The sequence below is a fragment of the Penicillium nucicola genome (assembly GCF_028828085.1).
Source record: "Penicillium nucicola strain IBT 29836 chromosome Unknown utg000005l, whole genome shotgun sequence".
NCBI classification, from domain to species: domain Eukaryota; kingdom Fungi; phylum Ascomycota; class Eurotiomycetes; order Eurotiales; family Aspergillaceae; genus Penicillium; species Penicillium nucicola.
In genome coordinates, this window is record NW_026643129.1 from 566,599 (window position 1) to 593,780 (window position 27,182).

A 27,182-nucleotide genomic window follows, 5' to 3' on the forward strand; every position below is an offset into this window, starting at 1 on the left:
CAGTATGGGAGAAGGGAATGGTTTTCTCATCCAATGACTCTTCACAAGCTTCATGAGTTGCTGTGACCTGATTCTCCCAAGGCGAAGCGGATTGCAAGTGCGCAACTGCGACGAAAGGCAGGGCTATACGATACCGATGGCGAAGGTCTCGATATAATGTGAGCACGAGTGCGCTAGTGCTAATATTGATGTTCAAAACAGCATGATCAACTTCAGTGACGGATGTTCAATGCGCTTATATCTTCAATGCTGCCGGAACCATCTCCGGATGCTTGCATGTCCTTGGGCTCAGCCTGTGCACTAGACTCCTCGCGTTCACCCATGGCGCGCTGGATGAGTTTCGCTTTAGTAGCGGCACCCTTCAGGCGCTCATCCACATCGTTGACAGCTTCTTCCGTGTTGTTCATATCGAGCGTAGCCGGGTCAACGAGCTCAAGTAGTGTTTGCAGATTCCTAGCCAATCGAGTACTGTGTGGTGGAAGACTGGGCATGTCTTTACAAATCGATGGATCGAGAGAAAGAGTGTCCGACGCGCTCTCCGTTTCAGATGAAGGCTTTGCGCCGGATTGCTTCAAGTCAAGCCGCTGCGCCCAGACTAGGGCTTTGCCGTACAAACGTCCCATCTCCACGAACTTCTCAAATCCTTTTTCCACGGCGAAAACACTGCCTTCGGTATACCCCGATTCCGCTCCATCCACAGTGCCCAATTCGTAGCCCTCATTGTAGAACTCCTCCTCCAGATCAAGAAGACTATCCAAGATATTTGGGTCCATTGTGAGTAATGTGAGCAATATGCGAAAGGTGCGAGGAAGTCAAAGACGTCAAAGAGATATCCCAAAGTCCACCACTTTTTTTCCCGATATGTCACGAGATAGCCCACTTTTCGATTTTCCCGCCTTTGCCCCTCCACTGATTCTCAACTTCAACCACAACTATGTCGAATCCGATCTTGCCCAAAAAGGGCGAGCGCAACATCCTTATCACTAGTGCTCTGCCCTACGTGAACAATGTGCCTCATCTGGGCAACGTCGTGGGCTCCGTGCTAAGCGCCGATGTCTTCGCTAGGTATGACTCAACCCCACCTCCAACTGGCATTGAGTCACGAAGCTAATAGTTACGCGCAATTTAGATACCACAAGGCCTGTGGACGGCCTACACTGTACATCTGCGGTACCGACGAATACGGAACAGCAACAGAGACCAAGGCACTTGAGGAGAAGCTGTCGCCGCAGGAACTGTGCGCCAAGTACAACAAGATTCACCAGGAAGTGTACGAATGGTTCAACATCGGCTTCGACCACTTTGGTCGCACACCCACAGAAAAGCACACCGAGATTTCTCAGTCAATCTTCAAGCGCCTGCATGAGAATGGCTTCCTGGGCGAGCGCACCGCCGAGCAGCCCTACTGCGAGAAGCACGGATCTTTCCTAGCTGATCGTTACGTCGAGGGTGAGTGCCCACGTTGCCACTACAATGATGCCCGTGGAGATCAGTGTGACAAGTGTGGCCACCTCCTCGATCCCTTTGACTTGATCAACCCGCGCTGCAAGCTCGACGGAGCTGCCCCCGTCCGCCGCGAGACGAAACACATTCATATCCTTCTCGACAAGCTCCAACCGGAGATCGAGAAGTGGGTTCACCCCGCCATTGAGAAGGGTAACTGGCCCAAGAACTCGCGCATCATTACCGAGTCTTGGTTGAAGGAGGGTCTCAAGGACCGTGGAATTACCCGTGATTTGAAGTGGGGTGTCCCCGTTCCTCTGGAGGGCTACGAGAACAAGGTGCTCTACGTGTGGTTCGAGGCTTGTATTGGATACCCCTCTATCACCGCCAACTACACCCCTGACTGGGAGCTCTGGTGGCGCAACCCGGAGGATGTCCAGTTGTGGCAGTTCCTGGGTAAGGACAATGTGCCCTTCCACAGTGTTATCTTCCCCGGTACCCAGATCGGTACCAAGGACAAGTGGACTATGCTGCACCACTTGAGCACAACAGAATATCTCAACTACGAGGGTGGCAAGTTCAGCAAGTCCCGTGGTGTTGGTGTGTTTGGCACAAACGCCAAGGAGACCGGTGTCTCTGCCGATGTGTGGCGATACTTCCTGCTGAAGAACCGTCCTGAGACTGGTGACACTCAGTTCGAGTGGCGTCCTTTCGTAGAGAGCAACAACAGCGAGCTCCTCGCTAAGCTGGGTAACCTCGTCAACCGAGTCATCAAGCTTGTTGCTGCCTCCTACGACTCTGTCATCCCCGAATACACCGTCCCGGAGAGCTTCGCACCCTTCCAAGACGAAGTCACCACCCTCCTCCGCCAATATATCGAAGAGATGGAAGGCGCTCACCTGCGTGCCGGTGTTCAGACCGCCATGAAGATCGCCGAAGCAGGAAACGGTCTCATCCAAGCCAACCGTCTGGACAACGCCCTTATCGCCAACGAGCCTGAGCGCGCCGCCGCAGTTGTCGGTACCGTCCTGAACCTGATCTACCTGCTCTCCAGCGTGTTCTCGCCCTACATGCCCGCAACCGCCAAGTCGATCCTGGAGCAGCTCGACGCACCCGTTCAATATATTCCTAGCCTCGACGATCTCAAGGACGGCTGGAAGCCCACCGCTCTCAAGGCCGGCCACAAGATTGGTAAGGCCCAGTACCTCTTCTCCCGCATCGACCCCAAGAAGGCCGAGGAGTGGCGTGAGATGTTTGGTGGATCTCAGGCAGACCGCAAGAAGAAGGAAGAGGAAGCCGCCAAGATAGCCGCCAAGAAGGCCGCCGCCAAGGCCAAGAAGAAGGAGAAGAAGGAGAAGGGCAAGGCCGGTGGTGTCGAGGCCTCCGCCAAGGGTGGAGCGGAGAAGATCTCCGCCACTACCGATGGCAAGACCGACGAGGCCGTCGAAAAGGTCACTGACGGTGTTGCTCAGGTCACTCTCCCTACCTCGTAGAGTAGAAGCAAAACAGTTTACTAGACTACAGAAAAGTGTTGAGTGGAGTGGAGTGCAGGGGAGTGATCTTATGTCTGATGTCTTGACGGTTTCACATGTTCATTTTCATTTTCATTTTGGTTTCTCTCATGCTGAAGCGGCTTATGAGAGTATGCATTGTTCTTGGGTTTGGGGATATCTACTCGGATCTTGGGCAATTCTTCCTTTTTCTAAGGTAGCTACACTACATATATCATATATGAATGCAATGAAGGTGTTGTGTTTTGGATACCATTCAAGTACATGTCAATTGAGCCTTGGCTAAGTTAGAACTCAACAGCTTACTTTATAAGACCTTGAAGCTATAGTGGTACTACACTCTACTTTTCAAGTACTGCCTTGAACACTTGCTATTGCTAATAATGTAGCTAGGCTAGAAAAATCCCATTGCACTCTTTAATCAATACACGCCGATATGGTAAGAATTTCATTACATGCTCGTTGTAGTGATGGAATAACAAAACCCGTCCAGAGACAAGTCCTCCTCCCATCAGGAAAGAAAGAAACGACCTCAGCTCAACGCTTCCGCGTGTTTGGTCGCGGCTTAGTTTCATCGGGTCCGATAGGGTGCAGCATGACCTTGTTGGTAGTCTGCTGGGTGTTGGCGGAGTAGCCCTTGCTCCAGTCGTAGCTGACAGAGTAAGCGAAAATGTTACCGGTGCGGTTGAAGCCGGTAGTAGTGATAGGGCCACCGACAGCCGGGTATCCCTTAAGACGGTGCTTGGCGTCCTTGTCCCAGAAGTGGAATGTACCGTCGGAGCCGGCAGTGCTGAATGTACCATGGACGGGGTGGAAAGTGATAGAGTTGACGGAGAAGATATTGCAGACGTCACGCTGGGCGGGAGGAGTCTCACGGTGGCACTTGAAAGAGAAGTTGGACGCGGAGTCCTTCTCCTCGACGTACTGGATAGCGCAACGACCCTCGACAGAGCCGACAGCGAAACCAGATGCATCAGCAAAGCAGCTGACTACCCGCGTCTGCCACTTCAGGGGGGATTGCATGGTCTTGTAGAATTTGGTAGGCTGGTCGAGGTTGATGATGTTAATGTAGCGGTCTGCGGTACCGACGACCAGCAGCTTGTTCTTGACGTCCATGGTGTAGATGCGCTCCTGGCACTCGAGCGAGGCGATTGGTGTAGATTGACGCAGATCCCAGTATTTGACCGTCTTGTCCCACGAACCGGTGATCAAGAGTGGTTGGCCGCCCACGGAGGGATTGGGGATCATGTGGCAGCTTCGGATGGGCGCGTCGTGCGCGGCAACTTGAACGGCGGTCGTCTGGCCTGCTCCGAGGTCGAGCATACGGGCAGCCTTGTCGGCACCGGCACCGACAACCTTGGTTCCATCCTGAAAAGCAAAGAAAAACAACGGTCAGTGGTGTGCACAAATTAAATTGGGGGGGGAGAAAATGCATATGCATTGCAAGCGTACCGGAGACCAACAGCAGTTCAGAACTGGAGCTTCGTGCTCGAAAAGTGCCTTCCCTTCACTCTGACCTTGGTCGTTGATTTCGTAAATGCGGACTTTCTTATCCCACGACGCCACGGCGAGGTGGTCGCTAGCAGGGGAGAAACGGAGATCCGAGATACCATCCTCGGGAGGCTGGTTCAGAGCGACATCCTTGGAGATATCGCCCGTGGTGTTTGTTGCGCCCGCCGCGGCCGTGGTGCTGCCGCCGACACTGAAAAGTGACATCGCAAAGGGCGCGAGAGATGTGTCTCCGTCGAGGAATCAAAGAAAAACAGGTTTCCTTGGAATCAAGGTGAAGCTGAGTTCAGAATTTGGTGGTCATGCAGAAGAGAGAGAAAGGGAAACTGGAGCTCAATGGGAAAGAAAGAAGTTAGAGGGTCGTGATAATTGGAGCTCGTTCGCAGAAAGCAATGCGCGATGAGGGCAGAAAACATGTTCACCGCCTTTGTCCTATACTTCAGCCTGCGGACTCGTGGATTCCGAACTGTGATGATAATTTTATGTTTTCAAATGGATGCTGACTTTTCATTGGCTTCAGTGTATTGTTGGCCGTCTATATACGAGAATTTACTCAAGCCATTGCTTGTTTGAGTCATAACAGTCTAGTATGGGGCATTAGGCATCACTGTCGGACTGTCGTTCTCCGTTGCGATCATTTCCTTGAAAAGCCCTTTTGGCTAAGATTGTATTATGCGGTACTTGCCTAATTCTCAGGCAGATACTGGGGTAGAGAGTGAGTAGAAAGTGACTTCGAGTTTGGCCGTTTCATGACTTCCTTTGATGGATCATATCGCACACTGAAGGACTTGGATGACATTTGATTTTGAATGAGAAATGGCGACATGCGGTGTATTTGCGTATATATATAGCCCTATTGCCATCCTTTGTTCAACTGGAGCCCTGTATTTCTGAGTCTACTCCAGCTTATATCGAGTCCACCAAGGACGGCCAGAGCAGACCACCTCCATCTCTGCCAAGTCCACCCCCTTGTATACCGTCATTGGAAAGGTCCCAAATTAGAGAACAAATCCCGCCGAGTCAATTCCCCAAAGACCATAAATTAACGATCGATGCATGAGCACGCGACCTATCAAAGCAGCGGGTAACTCGGGGGGACAGACAACCAATACCACGCACTGCTGCTTTCTCCGACGCTTCCCCAGCCAATATCAGGGAGACGCGAAATATTTCTAGGCCCACTAGCGAGGTCTGATACTTCAGAGCTAATCATGTCATGACATGCTCTGTTTCCCAACAGGGTTGGGTTTGTAGCATACAGGAACGCCACCATTTTCCAATACGAAGTGAACAAAGTGCACGAAGTGAACGTGGGAACAGTGGACGGGGGAAAGAGGAAGTGGAAGAGTGGTCTGATCAATCAGGTGATGCCAGCAGCAATTGATCGTACGATAACCTCTGATTCCCCCCCCGTTCACTCACCAGTTCCCAGCGAGAAAGCCAGTAAATATAAGCAGTCGATCGACGCAATTAAGTGGAGAAAATGCGGGGTGCAGCACTAAACATTGGCTCCGCTCTGATGTTGATGTCAGTCCACCGGGGTCTATCCGAGGGGGGCCGACTGTGGGTTATATCATAGAATCATGGTAGAATCATGTTGGAATTATACGGGGATCATGGAATAGACTGGGTTGGTAGAAGAAAAAGAGAATAAAGAGTCAGAGTAAGAGTTCAAAGAACGACACGACTGCGTGGATGATGCAGTCTGTAGCATGACACCTTGTCTCTTCCCCCTCTCACAATCAGGTCATCAGGTCACCTGCTCTCTGCTCTCCTTTCCCCTCCTTTTCCTCTGCTTCTTCTACTTCCTCTTCCTCTTCTTCTCCCCCATCTTCCGGTCTTCACTACAAGATACTTCCAATCATCATGTCGGTTCCTTTAACCAAAGTCGATTCTGCCATCGCTGGCTTGTCCATAGCGGATGAGAAGCCTGCTTCCACTGAGCAAGAGGTCAAGAAAGGCCCCAAGAAAGATCATAGGCGGGCTTCCTCGACGGCAGAAGGCGTCTACAACATCAAGGACCTTGGTGAGAGACTCTGTCATCCACCAAACTACACAGTTACTGATAACTTGATAGAAGAAAAAGGCATCGAGATCACTCTTCCCATCGAAACACAAAAGACGGGATGGTAAGAAAGAATCCCACCTTATCCCCTGGCAATGTCCAGCATTGACGGATCCATTGAAGGAAACTCAACACCTCCCCCAACTCCATCGAGGACAAGGATATCCTCAAACTACAACTCATCAACCCCCCGGTCAAGAAGATTGACCTACACTTTCCCTTAGGGCTGGAGGTCACGGCTCGGAATTCAAAGGGCGTAACAATCAAGGATGCAATGGATGCCATCCATAAACAATTCAAGAAGAAGGCAAGTAATCCTCCTCGACCAAACCAAGAACGTGTTCAAGATGGCTGACGCAACCCCGCTAGGCGGATGACGAACTGGACAAGCCCTACCTCGCTGGTTTCGAGTGGGACAAGGATGAGTGCTGGACACGTCTGATTGTGCACCAGAAGAGCACAGGACCGGCACAACAGCCAAGCAAGAAGTCCAAGAAGAAGAGCAAGGACGAGGCATAGATTGCCCTCCATCGGCAAAGTCCTTCATACAAGTATGGACACGACCACCAACTGCTTCTGAACTCTCTTTTCCCATCATTCCTTCATGGTAATGGACCCAGGGGACTATTGACTCCCCTCGACTTGATTCTCGTTCTGTTGATTGGTCCCACAGTTCTCGTTCGGCTGCTCTGTGTTCACTGCGTTTCCTTGTAGAAACAAGAATTAAGACGGCGCGAAGGAAATCAGTCTTTTACTTTGCTTTTATCCTATTCATTATTGGTCGGCCATCACGGCTGGCTCTTTATGTATCTACCCTGGGTTGACCGGTCTTGTATCGTTCCCTCATTTATTCCAGTGGAGGTCAATCTATTAATTCCCGAGGGCTCATTTCTTGGTAGTTAAAGTTACCACGTAGGGTAGACAATATGTAGAGTGGAAGTCCCAGAACAGTCGAGTCCCGTGACCGTACATGTACGGGCTGACATTGTTTTCTCAGCTGAGCCCAGCTTAGCCCTAAGTCCAAGGTGTTTCCATCAGGTAAAAGAACCGTGTTTATACCAACTAATCACTTGAACTTGAACACGAGAAGGAATAACAAAGCAAACAAAGAGCACAATCCCCGTTGACGCCCTCAAAGCAAAATAACAATGCCATTTAACCAAACAAAGCCAATTGACAACAAGCAAAGTCTATTGTTCCAACCCTCAAACCGGACAATATCTCGAATAAAAACCCTCGACCACCCCTCAATAACCAAAGCACTCCAGCATAACAAGCAACAATATTCCGCATCAAAATCCCATCCACCCAGAAAATGGACACAGCCCACAACCACAGGACACACAACACAAACAATGAAAGCCCACCCCTGTCCCAAGAAATAATATCAGAAGAGTCCATCCCAGACACCTGCCAAACATCCCCCAAAAACTGGGTAACAGTCCACTTCAGCCGATGGGACTCCGCCCTATCGGAAGTAACCCTCCTAGACCGCGTAGCGGAATACATTCGCGCCGGACGAGGAAGCATCTCATCCCATCCCAAAGATAGCTATCTATCATGGTGTTACTCTGTAGCTGTAGATCGGAAGCCTCAATTCACTGATCAGGATGTATTGGATCGGGCTGTGGGGATTGTTGAGGGGTTTACATTTGATGTCAAGGCGGGACTGTGCCTTATTAATGCTCGGGAGATTTTTCTTTGATATGGGGGAAAGATATTGCTTGGAAACTTATAAATTATAAACTAGGTGTAGAAACGTGGGAAAGAAAAGACTGTATTTCAGCTATCACTGGCTTATGTTTATTGTGTATTGACATGAATGATCAGGCGTACAGTTACTTGACCCGGGCTATCATGGTCCCCCCCTCCGCCATAAGAAAGATTAAAACATTTCCTAGACAGAAGTTGGTTCAATTTCAATCTATACTCGAATCATATCAAAAAAGACTTCAATAGAGAAGTCAAAAAAGACGTCAAAAAAACGGGTTAAAAAATAGTAAAAATTAAAAGTCTGGTATAAGAAAACGTTCATTGTTGAACTGAATCATAATACAAGATACCCTATGCACCCGGTACTTTCTCATCTGACAATCCCCTGTCCCCTCCACAAGGCTGTGAATTTGCAGAAGCGTGACTAGATCCTGTCGAGGGCCCCGAATGTAAGCTCCCAGAGGGACTTGGTCAGCTTGGTCAGCTGCCGTCACGCTTACCGCGACTTTCAGGAGCTCAGAATAAGAAGCATCTTCTTCCTCGCCGCTACGTTCTACGTACGTATCCCTTGCACCGAGCCCTTCCCCTCAGCCCAACCCGGCAGAGTAAACACGAAGCGGTCGACACCTTCTATTGAGGCGAAGCATCTCAAGCGTCCTCATCTTGATACAAAGGCTCTGGATTTCACACCAACGCGGAATATGACGACGGCGATGACCCTGGACAGTCTCCTTTTCGGAGGGCGGCCTCCACGACTCTTTCGGCAGCCGTGGTGGGAACCGCTATTAAACATATATTAGCCGTCACTTGTTTAGCTTGACGCCTTTGTGGCATCACTATTGATATTACAAATTTGTTCTGAGAAGCGTCTTCTTCAGTTATTGACCTTCTACTTTCTTTAAACTTACATTAAAGGTAGTGGTATCACTATAAAGTAGGTATTTTTGTCTAGTTATTATCATCATGATAATATGGGATGGTAGAACATGATGGTAGAATAGGATGGTGGCTTCTTTCGTTATAATATAGAGTGTGTATGCTATTTAAGGGGGACGAGTGAGTTTGGGTCTGTGTTTGACATGGAGTATGTACATATTCAGCGACGAGCAAGAAAGAGAATTTCGCAGTGTAGCTCGAAGCACAAGCAGAATGAGAAGGAAGATGAGAAACACAAAACGCCGTTGTGCCATGGATGAGACGAAAGTAGAAAACTTAACAGAAATCAATAGTCCGTCCACTTTATCAGAGTGATTGGAATATCACTCAACGAGGACGGTTAGGATTAGCGCTGAAAAGGACTTGAACAATCTCATCGAGCATCGTGAATACTAGATGAGTGTTCAGAGGTTGATTATTGAGTGTAGCGAAGATTCGCCGCGCAGCAGCCTGAGCATTCGCTCTACCAACCACATTACCAGCCAAGTCTGGAATCAGAGTAGCCAAAACGACCGTCGCCTCAGCACGGCTCTTAAGCCGGTCGACCGCTGAACGTGGTGGGACTTTGCGGAGAACACCACCAGGCCACATCGTATCACGGGCGAGCGAGAGATACCGCAGAAGCGAGTCGTCCTGCGTGAACCCGCGAGCTCCTTCGCGAACTTTGCGCTCGATAGTCCCACCAAGGAGTTGATGTAGTACAACGACGACTGCACGACCACGCAGCCAATTGTTGCCACGGTTCAACTCGAAGGCTTCAAGGAAGAGGTCACAGATTGGTTTTATGAAGGGTTCGAGCTCTCGATCTTCGAAGGCGTTGAGTTCTGCCTCTGCCTCTGCGGCTGTGACTGCATCTTCAGTTGCGAGGCTCGAGTCAGGGGTTATGGTGATGCTTGTTTGTTGGGTTGCGGCTGATATGAGATTTTGTCCTGCGGTTGAGAGTTGATCTAAGACACCGAAGTTGCCCAGGAAGTCGTCCATTCCGTCTGCAACGGAGTTATAGATGCGCGTAACTAGGTCTTTGGTTTCGCCTTCATTGTCGCGGGTGGTGTTTTCTTTGTGCGGGAGAATTGCGCGTTGGGATAGGAATGCTCGTAGATCACGGCTGCGGCAGACTTCAGGTAGGAGGAGAAGGTTACGTAGATATGATTCGAGGGCGAGTCGTCGTTTGTGGAGGAACTCTTTTTGTAATTTCATGACGACGCGCCGACGAGGGAACTCCAAATGTCGCACCGAGGGATAGCGCTGGCGAAGCTTTTGGTGAAGATCATGGAATTCACTGTATCGCCGTGCTACAACCCAAGACGCTGCAGGCATTTGTTCGCCAGCATTTCTTTTGACTTCCACGACGTCTAAAATATGGTTAGCATGGAACAAGAAGTGCGTTGCAGAGTCATCTTACACATTGCAAATTCACGACCATCATCTTCTTCCTTCCCCACAACAGTTGACTTGAGGCTGACACTTGATCGCCCGAACAAGCTATTGTCGCTTTCCTGAAGAATATACTGTTGTCTTTGCATTTCCTTGCGATGCATTTCACGCTGGATGCTAGCCTTGGACTTCCGTAGGATCCTCAACTCGGCAGTGTTGTTTGTCAATTCAGCCTTGCGAGTCAAAGCCTCAACTACAGAATCTTGAGACGCGAGCTTGTCAATGTCTACAGAGAGGGCCTCAATAGCTTCCGTCAGACCAAGATCACCCGGTGCAGCTTCGTGAACTTCATCGGCCGGATCCTTCTCGTCGGCACCGTCTGGCTCCTCGTATTCATCTTCGATGAATTTCTGCTGATCCGGAAACAAGTCATCATCAAAGACACCCATACGGGATGCATGGTCAACCAGGCCGAGCGATGCGATGCTTTTTCTCATCTTTTCGTTGCTGCGGCTTTCCATTTGGGAGATTTCGGAAGAATTGTTTGGCGAAATGATCGAACGCTCTGGTCCGAATAACCCAGATGGATCTCCTTTGAGGTCTTCTATCTTTCCGTTTTTCGGTTCATTGGTAATTATGTCATTCAGCGCCGCCTCCATTGTTTCAAGGACCTGGCTTTGGCTGACATCATTCTCGCCATTCTGAGAATCTTTACCCAAGCTGTGAGTGGATGTAGCAAGATTGTCAGTGTCGTAGTCGTCGTCAAAAAGGGCAGATCTTTCCGAGTCTATCGATCTTCGGGGTGAATCATCGTCATCGAACAATTTTCCCATTCCTCGCACATCACTGGAAGAGACAGCAGCTCGGCGAAGATCCTTCGAAGATCTCATTCCCGGCTGAGAGGATGTTCGCGACAGCAAAGGAGGAAGGGGTCGTCTCTCGGGTGCTTCAAAGGTAACTGATATCGGTGAAGATTGAGCTGGTGTCTGAGAATTGGCGGCTTCGTCGGACGCAAGATACTTCCAGTATAGATCAGACTCTTTGAACTTAGGATAATGAACCTCTTGGAGGTGCTCTAAAACAGCAGACTGGGTGGTCAACACCACCATCCGTGCTTTGCGGTACTGTTCAGAGGTCGCACGCTTCCCTGCGCCCAAAAAAGCTTTGACGGCTCGGCGAGATTCGTCTGAAACCTTGAGCTCTGTTTTCGAGAGATAGGTTTCACTGATGAGCGCCAAGTCGTTCCTGTCTGCTGATGTCCATGTCACTGTTGTAGGCGAGGTTACATCTCCAAAGTCATCTTCCAGAGGGTTACGGAACCCATCAACAACGATCCAGAATTGAACAAGGGACATCAATTTTTGTCTGTCCATGAACTCCATGAAATAGGAAAGCCCGGATGCATTATGCATCACGTCTACCAGGGGTTGTTCATGGGTGGAAAGTGGCCTCTCGGGTCGAAGATCGAGAGCCGGAGGGATGTGGGATCTCCCACCAGGTTGAGCAAGGTTGGCCACTTTCTGATCAAGCACTCTTTTTCCGGTCTCCAGGCGTCTCAAGTAGACTTGGTCTTGTCCCTCCACTGTGCTCTCCCGTTTCAGCTGACTAGTAACGAGGGCACGGAATCGGCGTGCATCAGAGAGATTGTTACATTTCCTGATTGCTCGGACGAATCTTTCAAATGCTCTCTCGGAATCATTTGCAGACAATCGGGGGAATGGCTGCCCCCTTTTAGATTTTGGTGCAGGCGATGCATGTTGATCCAAGGCGGCTCGCAACTTGCGAACGGTCTTCCGATCTTGCAGAGCTGTGCGGCCATAGGCTTCCACCAATTGGTTCCATGTGTCTGGGTCTGACAGGGCTGTGACTATAGGGAGAAGCACAGCGCAGGATATGATTTCGCGAATTAAAACAGATACAATTCGGCTTTTCAGCACATTTTCTGGAAACAACTGGGGTAAGAGACCCACTGCTATCTTTCGTAGATATTCTTGTTGAACAGACTTCTGGTCTGATAATGAAAGTGCAACTGCTGGGTGTAAACGACCTTCGCGGTACTTGTTTGCAACGGCAAGATCTAGTTCCTCGGATTCTGTCACATTTCGGCTCAAATTACGTCCCCGAACTGAACGCTCTGCAATGTCGAATTCCTTGAGGTGCGTTGTCAAGATAGGAAAGACTCGCGATACTACCAATGAAACCAGGTCCTCTGCAACCAACCTGTCCCGGAAGCTTTCGAGAGCAACACGGATGGTTCGATCAATCTCATTGGCGAATGTGGGGTTCGGACTGATATTGTGGTACCACGATGAGACAAAGTCTCGAGTAATGAAGGACAAGAGTTCATCTAAGCCTTCCGACACGACGAACGATTGAGGGTATAGTGGTCGGGGTCGGTATCGAGTGCCTCTGCGGATATGAAGCACTTCCTTGCGCCAATTTTGGGGCTGTATGAAAGCGACCGAGACGTTTTTGGTGAGATTTGCCTTTTCATTGTGTTGTCGGATGGTCAAAAGCACAAGGCCTAAGAGACCCACAGCCGTCAACACGGCGCCCAAGGTCACGGCATATCCTAGATACCGGAGGATTGGCAGCCAGTGAACCGCGAAGCCCCAGGCAATAAAACCACCGGCGCCTGCCAAAGCAAGGTCGCGATGACTAAGGACCATCTCCCCGCGTTCTCTTTAGAGCTTCACGGCTCATAACGGTCACTCCCAGCTCGGGAGCGAACTACTCGGCATAGTCTCAACGTCACGGGTTTGCGATCGACGGGGAGCTTAGGTATCAAGGTCCCAAGCAATATTGTATCAAGGGACGCGAAAGATTCTTGAGAAAATGATCAGACAAAGAGCAGCGCGCTATCAAAAAGAAAGCGAAGGTCGAGAAAGATAGGATCCCGTGACCCCGAGGAACGTCATTTGTTTACTTAAGCGGGTTTCCCCAACTGTCAACTGTCCCCCGGGGCAAGCTACTTCTTCCCCTCTTCTCTCTTCTTCTCTTCACTCCTCTGTGCTTCTGTGCTTCTCTGGACCAACGACTCTGGTATCATGGCTTCTCTCACTGATTTTATTAATTTGTCCTCCAAGCCTTTGCTATGTAAGTCTCTTCCAATCCTCAACAATTTGCATGTGATTGACCCCAGCAGGGTCCGCCGCATCCATCTTCTTCAACCCAATTTTCTGGAAGTGAGTCTCAAATCCATGTGAATATTTAGAAAGAAATCTTCAATCCTATGCAGGAGCATCGGCTAACAAAGTCCATTTCAGCATTGTTGCCCGCACAGGTTGGCTAACTCCACCCGAGAGCTGTCTCGACCTAAGCTAACCACAGCAGAGCACCGCAATCACTTTTTAACTCGTATCTTCGGAGGCGCTTATAATGGCTGCTACGTCCTTGCTGTCACGATCTTCTCTATCGGAATTTACCGTGATCACCTCTACCAGCTTGCCCTGCAAGACCAGCCCTTCTACGCTCCCGTGTACCAGCCAGTCATTGGAGGCATTCTGTTCTCCATTGGCTCCGTCCTGGTTCTCTCCAGTATGTGGGCTCTTGGTGTGACTGGAACCTATCTCGGTGACTATTTCGGTATCCTGATGGACGCGCCTGTCACGGGTTTCCCTTTCAATGTGACCGGATCCCCTATGTACTGGGGTAGTACCCTCAACTTCCTCGGCGTTGCTCTCTACCACGGAAAGGTTGCTGGTATTCTCTTGACTGCTCAGGTCTTTGTTGTCTATTGGTTTGCTCTTGGTTGGGAGGAGTAAGTTCTCCATTCTCCAAGCATGACTCGAGCTAAGCTGACTATTACTAGCCCTTTCACTGCCGAGATCTACGCCAAGCGTGAGCGTGAGCGTGCCAAGAAGCAGGGCGGCAAGCGCCAATAAGGCACGCGCATGTACCAGGGTTGGGACATTCAACATCCACAATCCGCACTTGACTCTCAATGCAGAGACCAAGAAGCCGGGCTGCCCCATGCAGTTTGCACCAAAAATCTGGGATTTCCCATGAAAATTGTCCAGCACACGGACTTGTCCCATCCTTCAACAATGCTGGGCCTGTAGACGATAGACCCATTTTCCTTGTCCTTGATACCCATCAATCCAGGACAAGGCCTACTGTGACTTCCCTACGCGACACTACACAAAAGACATAATTCAATCCTCCCATCGCGACAAATTCCATTACGACTGAACGAGTAAACGATTTGGCTCAGTAGAGTCAGCTGCCATGTGTTCCTATGGCTTGTAGGAGTTCTACTTTTCGTTGTGGAAGAAACGGAGATGCCACTAAAGACTAGAATCTTGGTTGTCATTTTTGCCGCAGCTTCTAACATCATGTTTCCCGTAACTCTGTTGCAATATCTATCCTTACGCTCTATCCTACAGGTATGCTTTGAGGTTCTGGTTTTCCGGAGTCTACTGCTATGTCGTATGCCTTCTGTATCTATGATGTGAACCTAGATGTTGAATACATTCCACGTCTAGTTCTCGGATTCAACCAAACATTTATGTACTTATGGGCAATTTCGTATGTAAATACACAAGATTCAACATTGGCAAGTATAAACGAAGAATACAAGCATACATACTGATCTAACAGACTGAGAGCATGGTGAGCTCTCAGTAACCCGCACACAGTCACCCACTGGAGGGATATATGGGCAACTGTATGCAACGCCACTCCGACACCGCACTGAAATGGATCATTTCTCAGCTCCAGACTTGGCTTCACGTCAAAGATGTGTATGATTAAAACATAGAAACAGGTATGTTCAAGGGCCATTCATCCATAGACACCAGCAGTGCCCGGAACCTAGATCTCCAAATCCAGGGCACCAAAACGGAGCAACCACCGGGGTTCAACATGGAAGTAAGTTGAGCCACGCCGGTCAATAGTGACTTGCGAGATAGTCAAAGCGGTAATGCAAGATATGAAGCTGCAAGCAGGTCACAGAAAGCCGATTGGCTAGGCAGTACAATTGCAAGAAAATGCACAGTTGACGAGATATTGGATTTTCCGGTTTGAAGTGGTAGATGCTGGTGCAGAGATGCGTGATCATGGAGGCTTGATGCTTCATCGTGTTCAAGTTTCAATTTCCGCATAACAATTTCCCATACAAACCGACTTTTGCTGCATCGCAGTCATCTCATTCGGACGCCAGGCACATTATTTGCGCCAGGTTGTTATCGACAGCTCGTCGCCCCAGTAGTCGAATGAGCAGGAGAAAAGTTCGTTTGTGACAGGTCTTGGAGGCCCCTAGCTGTTCAAAATCGTCGTCATAGGACATTTGGATGAGAAAGCTTCGAATGATGAAGCGAGATATGAGAAAAGTCTCGTCTGTATTGTGCAATCTATAATGCGGGTTGAAGAATGGTAGCATGTAGGGAAGCCACTTCTTATCTTTTGACAAGGCTGCCACATGGTTATTCGAGTAGCGTTCTATGTGAGAACCGGACTTCTGTCTCGGGTTCGAAGATGGGTTGCATTCTGCCATAGCATGGGATTTTGATTCGTTTTTTCGGTCGTATTGTTCGACAGATCAAAGCTCATCCATATTAACTTGGCGCAATTGAACGATTGAAACTGCAGATTATTGAAACTCCCGGCTAGACTGCGGGATGTCAACAAACTATTCAATGAGATTTCAGAGCCGAAGGTGAGCAGGGTCAGGGTATTTTTCTGTTTTCGCTGTCATCCAGAGCATCGAGGTACCATGAGGCGCGTGAGACTGTTTGTGAGACGCGGCCAAAGAAATCTTGAGGATTGACAATGCAGATTCGATATTGATATTTTTGCCAAGTACCGTGGGACTGCTGGCTGGGGTTGTCGCAATCTGCTCGGGAATATGAAAAGCATTTAGGATGAAGAAGAGGTTATAAGAGAAGGTAAGAAGGTGAGAGGGTGTCTTAAGATAGGAGAATATGATAAAAGTGATATGCGGCATCCTGAAGATTTCAGTGCTAAAGTCGATATAGTTGAGCTCTGTGGCAAGTCACCAGGTTGAGGTAGAACAAACGCGAAAGTGAGAGCAGAGTAACTTGCGTATTGGCAGGGGGAGATGAGATGATAATTGAGCGGAAAGGTCACATATGACTGCTTTGAGGGGACACGTTAGTTAGAATATAGGGTAATTGGCTTGTCCAGTGAGTTTTGACTGAGCTGATGCTGGAGGCATGAGAGCAAAAGATGAGCGAGGTAAGAGGGCGAAAAGCGAGAGAAGAGCTAGAAGAGGGAGAAAAGGAAAGAAAGAGAAGAGGAGTATGGAATAGTCGGGCAGACAAACATCATACAATTACAACAATCAAAAGCAGATTTATTATGAAAATGAGGGTATATACCGACGCCACATGAATCAAAGAACCAACTGCCAGAGCAGAAAGTATATGTAGGTACATGACTGAGACCTTCAACGCCACGCTAGGATACATGACACCAAATCAGAGGGAAACACAAGAGCAATATTCAGAAGGGAGTTTGACAGCGTTTACTGTCGTCTCCCTCGCCCTCTCTTCGCCTGGGTACGACTCTCATCAACAGTCTCGACCTCGTCCTCATCAGTACCCTTCTTTAAATCCTCTCCTTCGGTAAGGCCCCATTTCTCTCGATCATACCAATCCTCCCCGTCACTCATCTCGCCGACATGGCCCTCAGCCTTGCTCCATTCCAAGACATCAGCTTTCATGCGGCAGGCCTTGATGAGGGAGTCGAACATATGTTCGAACCCACGGACAGTTTCCTCCTGTTTCTGAATGTAAGACCAGAGCAATCTGCGGGTCTCTTCAGCCTCTGCGGCGGGGAGACCGAAGTTGGCGTCTGGGCGAACGTTGTCTGGGATCATGAAGAGGGGATGTGGGGTTGGCAGAGTGTCTGCTGTATCGACTGATGAAAGGGGAGATTGATTGCCATCGCTTGGATTTGTAGCGTTGGCTTGTGCGCGAGTTGTCATGCGCCGCGGCGGTTCTGGGGATGAACCGTCATGCATTTCGGCGTCGTCTTCCATATCGGCATCTTGTTCATTTTGATCGGTCTCTAAAGTCGGTTCGCTGTCTTTGGGATTTTCCGATTCGTGCTTGCCGTTGGCCTTTGTGTTTGCTTCATGGATTCCGCCACTGATAGCAGTCTCGGTGGGGTGAGGTGGGAGATCCTTCACTGTAGCATCGGTCTCTTCTGACTTGAATTCTGTGGGCTGAACAAGCGCATGATTGTTGATAGCTTCACCCTCAAAGCTTGCCGGGATTTCTGACATCTCCACATCGTTCTGTTCCTGGGTATTCTCGGTCGATTGTATTGTTGCAGGGACCGATCGCGGCGCTTCATGCGGAGCAGCAATTTCTCCATTAACAGAAGGAGAATTGATCAAACTTGGGCCTTGTTGACTGGCCGATATGCTTGTCTCATTGCTGACAATCTTAGGCTCGAAGATCCAGCGGTCATCTGGTGTCTCGAGGGTGCCACACGGCATCCAGCCACCGTCACCCAAGAATTGCCTGTGGAGATTGCGTGCACGCCATAGCAAGGCGCGTTCCTGACGAAGTTTAAGATCAACAGCCGTTGTCATTTGCTCCAAGGCTTGTGACGTGTAGGGTTGGGACAAGGAAGGGTGGATGGCTAATTCCGAAGGATGCTTCAGGGGACACAAGAGGGCTACAAAGAGAGAAAATAAGTCAGTAACAAAGACTCATATGAAAATCGAAGAGGAAACATACTCTCAAGTGCGATCCCAGAGAATGGGTTGTCTTCTGCGGCCGCAGCGTCGGCCTCGGAATCTTCGTCATCCTCGTCAAGCTCGTCTCCCTCCGAATCGTAACGGATTGGATTCGACTGAAGAATGTAGCGCGTGTAGCCAGCATGATCAACCTTCTATTCCCCGGAAACATAGGTCAGTTACTCAAAGATCCATCTTATCGTCAAACCCAATCTTGGTTCTTCGCAAAACCACGCACCTGCTTGTAGAAATCCTCGGCATTGATGTATCCCATAGCGCCCTCACGGACATACTTTGCATTAGCATGCATTTTGTTCCCACGGTTTGTCGGTTGCATGATAGGATCGTCCGGACCGGAGTCTATCGAAGGAAAGAAAGAGAAGACGTCAGAGAAAACATTATGTCTGATTTGGAGGCGGGAGTACTCACCCTCACGCTCTCTGCGCAAGGCCCTTTTCATTCCAGTGATTGTATCAGCGATCAACGCTGCTTGCGCCGCCATGGTGAAAGGTCTGCAACGAGACTGTCGAGTCAAACACGTCCGCTGGCGCGTTGGAGGGGGTTCTCGGGCGAAATGAGGGCCTGAGTAGTGGCTCTAGAGAGGGGCAATTTATGAGGTTGGATGTTCCAGTATCCAGGCCTCAGATAAAGAGTGGCACACTGCGGGGAATGATCAAAGCGGGCTGTAAGGCTTTGGTTGACTGTGATGAAGCTCATTGACGGCGAGAGCTGCGGAAGACCGATCGCCGCTAGTCCGTATTCGGAAATCCGGGTTATGTGATAAGGGCTACACGTGACCGCGTACAAAGTGATTTGGAATGATTTGTATACAATTTCTTGTCATGAGTTCGATTCATCTACAACATATAAGGAATATGGCAACATCGTTCAGTCATCTGCGTCAACCCATACCAAAACTCCTTTCTTGTCAGATCGCATGTCCCCTGTTGAAAGGACCCGAAGCGTCTTGTTGAAGTAGGTATCAATCACCACCAATTGTGGTTGAATCCATAGGCCACGTTTGGCAGCAAACAAATTGAATCGCACTGTATGACGACTAAACGGCATAAGCTGCACAACCACTGACTTCGGCCCACTGAAGGCAAAGTGCTCGCTGGCTTCCATAACCAAATTGAAGGTGAGGAAATGGGTGGATGGGTTCTCAAGCGTGTATGACATATGAACCAGCCCAGACATGCTGCTTGATGAAACGGCCGACGCAAGCACTCGAGGCTCTCCCATCGGGACGATGAATCGAGGGATATCAAGAACAGAGGTTGTGACAGCGTTCTCCATATCAGATGAAGCTGCAGGCTCGGGTGCCTGTCGTCGCCAACTGATTTCCAATGCGCAATTGACTGCGGTGGGTCTACGATCCCCGAGAATGAACTTCTGAACATCGAGACAAAAGTTGGATTCTCGTAATTCCTCGGGTCCTATGTGAGGTGCTTCCGGGCTGACAAGCTCTTCCGCGTCAACCTTGCAGACAGCGCCTCCGTTGACCTCTAGAAGAAGAAGAGACATCTTCTCGATGACTAGCGGCTCCAATGCAAACGATACAACCTTGGAATTGAGGCACCACTTCTGCTGTAGGCCCCCAGGAGTTGATGCAGTGTTACTCCCAAGAAGGTCATCCCCGACGGCGAAGAAGTTTGGCCACGGTTGAGAGTGAACCCGGGGCAGGTATTCATAATTTGCCTCGAACGGTCGAATAAATGATAAATCCACGGTAATGGTCTTCATAATCGGCGTCTGAATATCGGACACCAAATGATAAACAGCTGAAACTTCTAATGTGAAATTCGTAGCGTCATGAGTGTCGGACAAAAGAATTGTAAGGGTCTTGTCAGAGGAACGCTCCACAACTCCCACAGACCGCTTCAGGAAATGGGAAGGCCCTTCAATGGGGGTGCTTCCGCCTGACTCGGGAGATTCAGGTTTGCTGACGCCATCGAGCCAATGGATCTGTGTAGTAGATTCAGAGCTACCCAAGAGCCTGATATCAGCCGATACATCGGCCGCTTCGTCCTCTTCATTATGGATTCCAATCTGAAGAGCCACCTGTTCGTTGGTGTAGTAGGTTTGTCTTAGATTAGGGGTTGTAAGGCGGATTTTTGGAGGCTTGGGCATGACCTTGCACCTCGCTGTATCCCGATCCTTACCCACTCTTCGGCGAGTCACGCCTTTCTGGGTTTGCTGCCACCACCAAGACTCGTGCTGGTCTTGGTGATCGGTGATTGCATACGCAAGATCGAATTGCTCCTCTTCGATCAACATAGTCATGGAAGCTATTCTAGCTTCACCAGCTTCGCGAGGAATGCAGGTGAGGTTATAAATCTTGGTCTGAGAGGGCCCAATAGTAAGATCTGCGATACCACCCAATGTGGGCAATGCGCCAGTCGGAGATTGAACGGTCGTGTCTGGCAGGCTACTCGGCTCGCGCAGTGGGAGAGATGCAATGCATGCTGGGGTTGTTGTGTCAGCATTTTCGTTCTGGTCTGACTGGATTTTAATTGGGCGAAGACATCCTTCAAAAACCAGTTTGATTTCTGACAGGCGTATGGGGGCAGATGATTCGTGGGCACAAGATGTTATTGCAAGCTGGGCTTTCAAAGGCTCGCCAACGTTGCCATCGGATTTCTCGAATACCAGCGATGCAGTTACTAAACAGAGTGGTCAGCATATAGCGCTTGCATTTCGAACGAAACAACATACAACTTGTTATGACATCCTCTGCACGAAGTACAAGTGACGGCTTTGGTTTCTCTGAGGAGAGACCTTCGAGACTTCGGTGAATGTTATAATGCCAAGCAGGTCTCGGTTTGAAAGCTAGCTTGATGTTAGCACTTAACATTCTAGAGTAATGGCAGAAAAACTTACCCTTATTGAGCAGCTCCCAGTCCACTCGCAGTACTGTTTCACAGTCCCGCACTCTCAGCGCACATTCTCTGAGTGCCCATCCAAAGTTGACCATCAAATGCCACCATCCAGAGCGGCGCCAGGTGAGAGTCGACCACAGGGGCTGAAGAATCGCATGTGCTTCAGGCCATGAGCCAATCCGCATGTATTCTTCGGCAGCCTCGAGACTTAAACTCTCAACCTTCCGCGTTTGATGGCGTTTTGAAAACTCCGTTAGTGCAGCCTTCAGAGTGCTCAGTATCAGTGCAGAATGATCGAAGCCAGTTCGTCCTTCCTGTGGTGCTTCAACGTGAGTCTCTGAGACAAGATATGTATCGTATAGATAGGATTTATTAGCGAGCTGGGAGGCGGGTGACTGCCCAGGAGATATCCGATCTTCGGCAGGGATTTCTTGGGCGAGTGACCGTCGAGCCATACTATGTTTTGCTGAGCGGTGGAGCCAATATCCCTCATGGTGCATGTTTTCCCAAGGGGTAACTCGTTCCCCGGTGGGAATCGATTTCTCCGGTAATGTATACAGTTCGCCGGAATATTCAGGAGAAATGTCGTCAGAGATTGGCGAAGTCTCCGCACGGCGGATAAGTTGGGCCATTACCATCGACCAGCGAGCCTCCCAGGCCTCCCATCCGTAGTTCTTACTCCCCTTGCCTCTGCGGTTGACGATATCCTTCACACGGATCCTGTGGTCGACCCAGAATCGGACGGCAGTAGTTGTCTGACTCGTCCAAAGCAGGCAACGAATGATTCGAATTGCAAGAGCGTCCGCTAAGAGGCGTGCATCATTGAATCGGGGATTCCATCCTGCAATAATTTCGAACACCTCCTCCCCGAATAGAGTTTCATAAGCACTCTCGTAATTGCGACAAGCTGCATCCATTTCCTGGCGAAATTCGGCAAGAATCCCAAGTTTGAACTCGTAACGCACGTTCCAGCCCTGAGATGATAAAGTTTGGGAAGTGCCACTCGTCGGCGGTGCTGTTGGAGGGGGAATAGTGCCTCGATTTCGCTTGCGCCTAGCATGTTTGGACAAATCACGGTAATATTCAACGACCGATGGCTGCAGAAGAGAAAAGAGGGACTTCACAAAATCTCGCAATTCCGACGTAGTTGCATCTGGTGGAATCACAAGAACCGACTTGGGGTCCAGATTTGTTGCCCGTCGGATTCCTGCAATACGATCATCGATCTCACCCTCGTAGCCACCCTCTTCTCCATCTTCCGATATCAGGATCACCAGAAATCGCGTCTTGTATCCGGAGGATTGCCATTCTTTCTTCAAGCTGTTGATCTCGATCTTGAGCTGATTATCGCGCAAAGAATTCATATTCGGATCCAATGAGAAAGGAAAGAAGTTTATCACTGCAGCAGGGACCAGATTCTGGTGTTTTGTTACCCATAATGGCGTAAGCAACCCATCTGGGAACGTGGGAGAACCCGGTGACAGAGGTGATATCGGGGAGTGAAGGACATAGTGTGGGCTAGTATCTGAATCGTCGTTCTTGTCTGTGTGTGGACTAGCTGGTGGTGAGGGAATAGGAGGGTCTGCTTTTCGTGGAGGCAGTCTGCACGACTACATGGATGTCAGTAAAAGTCGGCTAGTAGAACTATAAGATCAGAGAGGTCGAGCTCGACACCTACCCGTCCAGAGCTTTTAACTCGATAACCAATGTTTGAAGTAGTGGTATTCGCGGTCAAGTTGATTCTAGATTTCCATGGCATCTGAGAGCAATCCTCTTCCAGGAGTAAGCTCCGCAGCTCCTCCGCAACAGCCCCGCTCAACGGTGGGAAGTCGGAGAAGATATGTGTTCCCTTCTCCAACAACAGAGGATAGCTCGACGATGCTTCTGATTCATCTTCAGAGCCAGCCTCTAGTCCTGAAAGAAGGACAAAAGGCAGGTTGTGGTTGACGTAGTCTTCAGGGTAGGCGTCCATTGCGGGGAATGGCTGGTTTGCGGGGCGGTCAACGCATGTCTAGCATGGGCTTTGGACTCAAAAGAGTAGATTCACAGAGCCTGCCACGAGATAAAAGCTCCGGTATGTGTGTGAAGTCAATCGCGATGTTTTGGGTAGCAAGATAACACTGGGGGAGATACTGCCGTAGTGGGCGGTCAGTGTTTACTCCGATCGGAGATCACCTGCACTGTCCATGCATCCAAGTTGTATAGACCCAACCTGACCACTCTATGTGATCCTAGCACTTGACAGTTTCCGTGCTGTCATTGCTTTTACTGCAATTGGACTCTATTAATACTATGTATGACTTACAGACTTTTAACCCGTCCAGTCTTTGCTATCAATACATGTCTATCTGTCCGGAACGAAGTGTTTATATTGTCCACTCAACAATCGACATTGTGGGCATAGTCTGCCAAACCTCGGACCTGGCGTGTGCCACCCCTCGAGAAACCTGATCTACATCGTATTCGAACATAAAAATTGGTGTGCCCCAATGTGAGGAAATGTCGATCTCTCGGCAGGCGACCCATATAGAGAGATCGGGTATAAAAGGGGTCTTCCAGAATCAACCCAAAAAGCTCAAGAATTTAGGGCTCCACGTGGGAATGCTCCAATACGTAGTGAGACCCTGACATGTCTCAGGAATAGATTATCATGTCTGCATAGATAATCGGTGTATAAGGGAAGTCTCCCAGTACCGCGCACACGCGGCCAATTCCAACCCTCTCACCTATCTACTCCGAACAATGGGCGGCACAAAGTGGACTTGACCCAATCCATGGGTCGATTGACATGGAAACGCGAACTCTCCGGGAAATTAAGATCCCACGGTGGGGATGGCGCATACGCTAAAGATCTCCCTATAGGAAAAATCATGACCTCTTTTCTCCCCTTCAGCCCCTCGATCACGGGAGTCGCTCTTTTTCCCTTTTCTCTTCCTTCTCTCGGCAGATTACCTATAACTCTCCTTTATATCAAATCTAGGTTTTCAACTCAAATCTCTCGGTAAGGGGGTCGCAAGGGTCAGACACCCTTATCAAACACATCTACATACTAGATCATGCGCGCGCCCTTTACGCTTGATCCTTGACGTTTGGCCAGGACGGTTACACCCCCCCTTGACTATTGAACGCCATGCATTTAAACGAAAACGCCCCTGTCCCCGTGCAAGCAGAGTCGGCCCTGCTAAGCCGTCGCCGCCGTCGCAAATCACTACCTTCGCGCAATGGAAACGCCGATCCAACTTCACCCGAAGTCATTTCCTCTCTCATTTCGTCTCTTTCTACTATATCAGTGCCTCTGAACTCTCATTTCGATACCGTGCCGAAGATTGACACCGACTCCGATCCTGGCTTGCCGGAAGTACCTCATACGGCGCCTGTTTACTCGATCCCTCCGTCGGAACAACATGGGTTTGGAATGAGCTACGGTGCCTATAAGCCCACGACTGAGCCACCTGAGCGCCCTAAAAGCCCATTCTTGCATCCCGATGATGCTGCATCGTCGCCTGTCATTCGTATGGCCAGAGCGCCTCCATCACCCAAGATTCCCAAGTCCCCGCGATCTCCAAGATTCAAATCATTCAAATCTGCCGACTCAAGTTCCATTCGTCCGACATCGAGAGAGTCGTATACATCTGTAGTTGCTCCGGAGACCTCATCATTTGGAACAATCAGTACAGAGCCGGGTCCCCGTTTGTCAACTACTCCTAGCATTGCCTCAAATAGCTCTGCGGGTCGGACACGAAGCTTGAAGGGAGGATTTGGTTTCTTGAAAAAATCATCTTCACGAGAATTCTCAAGCGACAAAGACCCGCAAGTCGAGCGTTTGCGGAGGACCACCAGTCACAACGAGATTCTGCGATATAACATTCCACGTAGCCGAGCAAGCCTACGCTCATTACATTCCATGGCGGAAGTCACAGAAGAGGCCCGTCCGGCGGATGTCCAAGAAGACCCATTTGAAGAAAAATTTGCCAGTACTCCGCCAACCAAAGATTACCAGTCCTTCCAGGGCACTCCAGATGCTGGAAACCCAGGCGGTATTGGGAGTGGTAGAATCATACCTACTCGCGATTCTTCTATACGCCATCGTCATAGTCAGTCTTCAGGCTCAAAGGCGCGCCGGTCAACTCGCCACAGTCGATATTCCTCGACTGCTAGTAAAGAATCTGGGGCCGACAATGGCTTGCCAGGAACGAACAATGACGCTGAACAGGTCACCCGACGGATCCAACAATTGAAAGATCAACAACAAAAGATCAAAACGGAACTGGAAGTGGATGATGGCCCTGACCAGTCACCTAAGCCATCTCCAAAGAAACCAAAACCAAAGGGCTCAAAGGCATCACGAGTGCTTGGTCACGATGTCAATCAAATCCCTTTTAAAGACGGTGATCACTTGCTCTTCAACGAAAGTGCCCCGTCACCGTCCGTCATGACAGGGAAGAGCCGCAGCTCGAGCAGACCAGGCGCACCTCTTGGGTCAAAGGCGACTAGTTTACCACACTCTGTCTCTCAATCATCCATGGAAAGGACCGACTCTCAGAAAGCTGCGTATAGACAATCACTTGAGCCAATAGCACCATCGCATCGTCGCACCCCGTCTGGTCATCTGTCGAACGGGCGTCCCTCATACAGCACGGAGCGTCCATCCAGCATAGACTCAATTGATCTTGCTGTGGATGACTACATCTTCTCCCCCAAGCTGACCCAGAGGGTTTTGCACCCAGCAACTGGCCGCAGCATTGCATTTTCTGAAGTCGGTGATCCTAAGGGCCATGTTGTGCTTTGCTGCGTCGGAATGGGACTTACTCGATACCTCATGGCATTCTATGACGAGTTGGCCCGAACGCTCAATCTTCGACTGGTAACTCTGGATCGCCCTGGCGTCGGTGAGAGCGGACCACACCAAGTAGACGAACCCAGTACCCCTCTCAGCTGGCCGGACGACGTTGCTATTGTTTGCAATCACCTCCGGGTTACCAAGTTCTCTATTCTTGCACACTCAGCTGGTGCAATCTATGCTCTTGCAACGGCCCTTCGAATTCCGCAGCACATTCGTGGCCGCATCCATCTTTTAGCCCCATGGATCCCTCCTTCTCAGCTATCTACCATCGGCTCTCAGAAAGATCCTGCGCCCACCAATGCTGTTCCTTACGCCCAAAAAATTCTTCGTGCTCTTCCAACTTCCCTACTCAAAGTGGCAAACTCAAGCTTCATGAGTGCCACAAGTGCCAGCATAACCAGAAGTGTGCCCAAATCACCAAAGCGATCCAAGCGCAAGGCTGGCAAAGAGACATCCAATGTAAACACTGCACCTGCAGTCCCGACAATCCCTTCGGCTGGGACCAATTTACAGTCTCAGCAACGGTTGGAAATACCTCAGACCATCAAACCATCCGCAGCTGCTGCTTCTTATCGTAAGAGTGACACTACTCTAGCGTCTCGCGCCAAGTCTCCAGGAGATGAGCGCGAGCGACAGCAAGATTATGACACACGTCTCACATACAAAATCTGGGAGTTGGCTACCACCAATGCCAACCCGGCCGTTGATTTGCTGATCTGCTTGGAGCGTCGCCAGGACATTGGGTTCCGATACGTGGACATCACACGATCCGTGGTGATCCACCATGGCAGAAAAGACCCTCGTGTACCGGTCGACAATGTTCAATGGCTAGGCAAGACAATGCGTCGCTGCGAGGTTCGAATTCTTGAGGGGGAAGGCCATGGCCTCATGGCATCAGCCAGTGTCATGGGCAGTGTCTTGACTGAAATTGCCAAAGAATGGGAAGATTGGACAATTCTTGTGCAAGGCAAGCGCCGAGCAACTGCTAATCACGCTGCTCGACCTGGACTCTCGATCCAAACCTAATGTCTTGATGTTTCATCGCATTTTGACAATACACCACACAAGCCCCGGTGGCCCAACATTCCTTAATCACCATTCTTCGACACACTTTGGGCCGCAACAGGTTTGCGGCTGTCTGTTTGACTCACATCTGCAATATTGCATCATATTTCTATCATATAAACCTAATGGTGCGAGGTTG

At 49.7% G+C, this 27,182-nt stretch overlaps 9 protein-coding genes across 9 annotated transcripts; 4 read left to right on the forward strand and 5 right to left on the reverse strand.

Moving 5' to 3' along the window:
• Positions 1-212: 212 nt before the first annotated feature.
• N7511_005291 (Yae1 family protein) lies at positions 213-773 on the reverse strand (the record flags this gene model as incomplete). The annotated part of the gene is made up of 1 exon (XM_057127668.1): positions 213-773. The coding sequence occupies one exon, from the start codon at positions 771-773 to the stop codon at positions 213-215; it is 561 nt and encodes a 186-aa protein (XP_056984185.1).
• A 161-nt stretch (positions 774-934) lies between these two features.
• Positions 935-2,936, forward strand: N7511_005292 (methionine--tRNA ligase MES1; the record flags this gene model as incomplete). The annotated part of the gene is made up of 2 exons (XM_057127669.1): positions 935-1,065; positions 1,130-2,936. The coding sequence occupies 2 exons, from the start codon at positions 935-937 to the stop codon at positions 2,934-2,936; spliced, it is 1,938 nt and encodes a 645-aa protein (XP_056984186.1).
• A 555-nt stretch (positions 2,937-3,491) lies between these two features.
• sonA (putative nuclear pore complex protein (SonA)) lies at positions 3,492-4,670 on the reverse strand (the record flags this gene model as incomplete). The annotated part of the gene is made up of 2 exons (XM_057127670.1): positions 3,492-4,322; positions 4,407-4,670. 2 exons carry the CDS (start codon positions 4,668-4,670, stop codon positions 3,492-3,494), a joined length of 1,095 nt encoding a protein of 364 aa, XP_056984187.1.
• Positions 4,671-6,329: 1,659 nt separating this feature from the next.
• Positions 6,330-7,047, forward strand: N7511_005294 (uncharacterized protein; the record flags this gene model as incomplete). The annotated part of the gene is made up of 3 exons (XM_057127671.1): positions 6,330-6,592; positions 6,652-6,868; positions 6,898-7,047. The coding sequence occupies 3 exons, from the start codon at positions 6,330-6,332 to the stop codon at positions 7,045-7,047; spliced, it is 630 nt and encodes a 209-aa protein (XP_056984188.1).
• A 2,457-nt stretch (positions 7,048-9,504) lies between these two features.
• rgsC (putative intermediate filament protein (Mdm1)) lies at positions 9,505-13,220 on the reverse strand (the record flags this gene model as incomplete). The annotated part of the gene is made up of 2 exons (XM_057127672.1): positions 9,505-10,529; positions 10,580-13,220. 2 exons carry the CDS (start codon positions 13,218-13,220, stop codon positions 9,505-9,507), a joined length of 3,666 nt encoding a protein of 1,221 aa, XP_056984189.1.
• A 378-nt stretch (positions 13,221-13,598) lies between these two features.
• Positions 13,599-14,435, forward strand: N7511_005296 (bifunctional phosphatidyl-N-methylethanolamine N-methyltransferase/phosphatidyl-N-dimethylethanolamine N-methyltransferase; the record flags this gene model as incomplete). The annotated part of the gene is made up of 5 exons (XM_057127673.1): positions 13,599-13,647; positions 13,697-13,736; positions 13,818-13,834; positions 13,885-14,311; positions 14,363-14,435. 5 exons carry the CDS (start codon positions 13,599-13,601, stop codon positions 14,433-14,435), a joined length of 606 nt encoding a protein of 201 aa, XP_056984190.1.
• Positions 14,436-17,035: 2,600 nt separating this feature from the next.
• N7511_005297 (RXT2 domain-containing protein) lies at positions 17,036-18,758 on the reverse strand (the record flags this gene model as incomplete). Its single annotated transcript, XM_057127674.1, has 3 exons — positions 17,036-18,195; positions 18,258-18,411; positions 18,495-18,758. The coding sequence occupies 3 exons, from the start codon at positions 18,756-18,758 to the stop codon at positions 17,036-17,038; spliced, it is 1,578 nt and encodes a 525-aa protein (XP_056984191.1).
• Positions 18,759-19,144: 386 nt separating this feature from the next.
• On the reverse strand, positions 19,145-23,107 carry N7511_005298 (uncharacterized protein; the record flags this gene model as incomplete). Its single annotated transcript, XM_057127675.1, has 4 exons — positions 19,145-20,919; positions 20,972-21,085; positions 21,137-22,745; positions 22,814-23,107. 4 exons carry the CDS (start codon positions 23,105-23,107, stop codon positions 19,145-19,147), a joined length of 3,792 nt encoding a protein of 1,263 aa, XP_056984192.1.
• A 1,158-nt stretch (positions 23,108-24,265) lies between these two features.
• Positions 24,266-27,004, forward strand: N7511_005299 (alpha/beta fold hydrolase; the record flags this gene model as incomplete). The annotated part of the gene is made up of 1 exon (XM_057127676.1): positions 24,266-27,004. One exon carries the CDS (start codon positions 24,266-24,268, stop codon positions 27,002-27,004), a length of 2,739 nt encoding a protein of 912 aa, XP_056984193.1.
• Between the last annotated feature and the right edge of the window lie 178 nt (positions 27,005-27,182).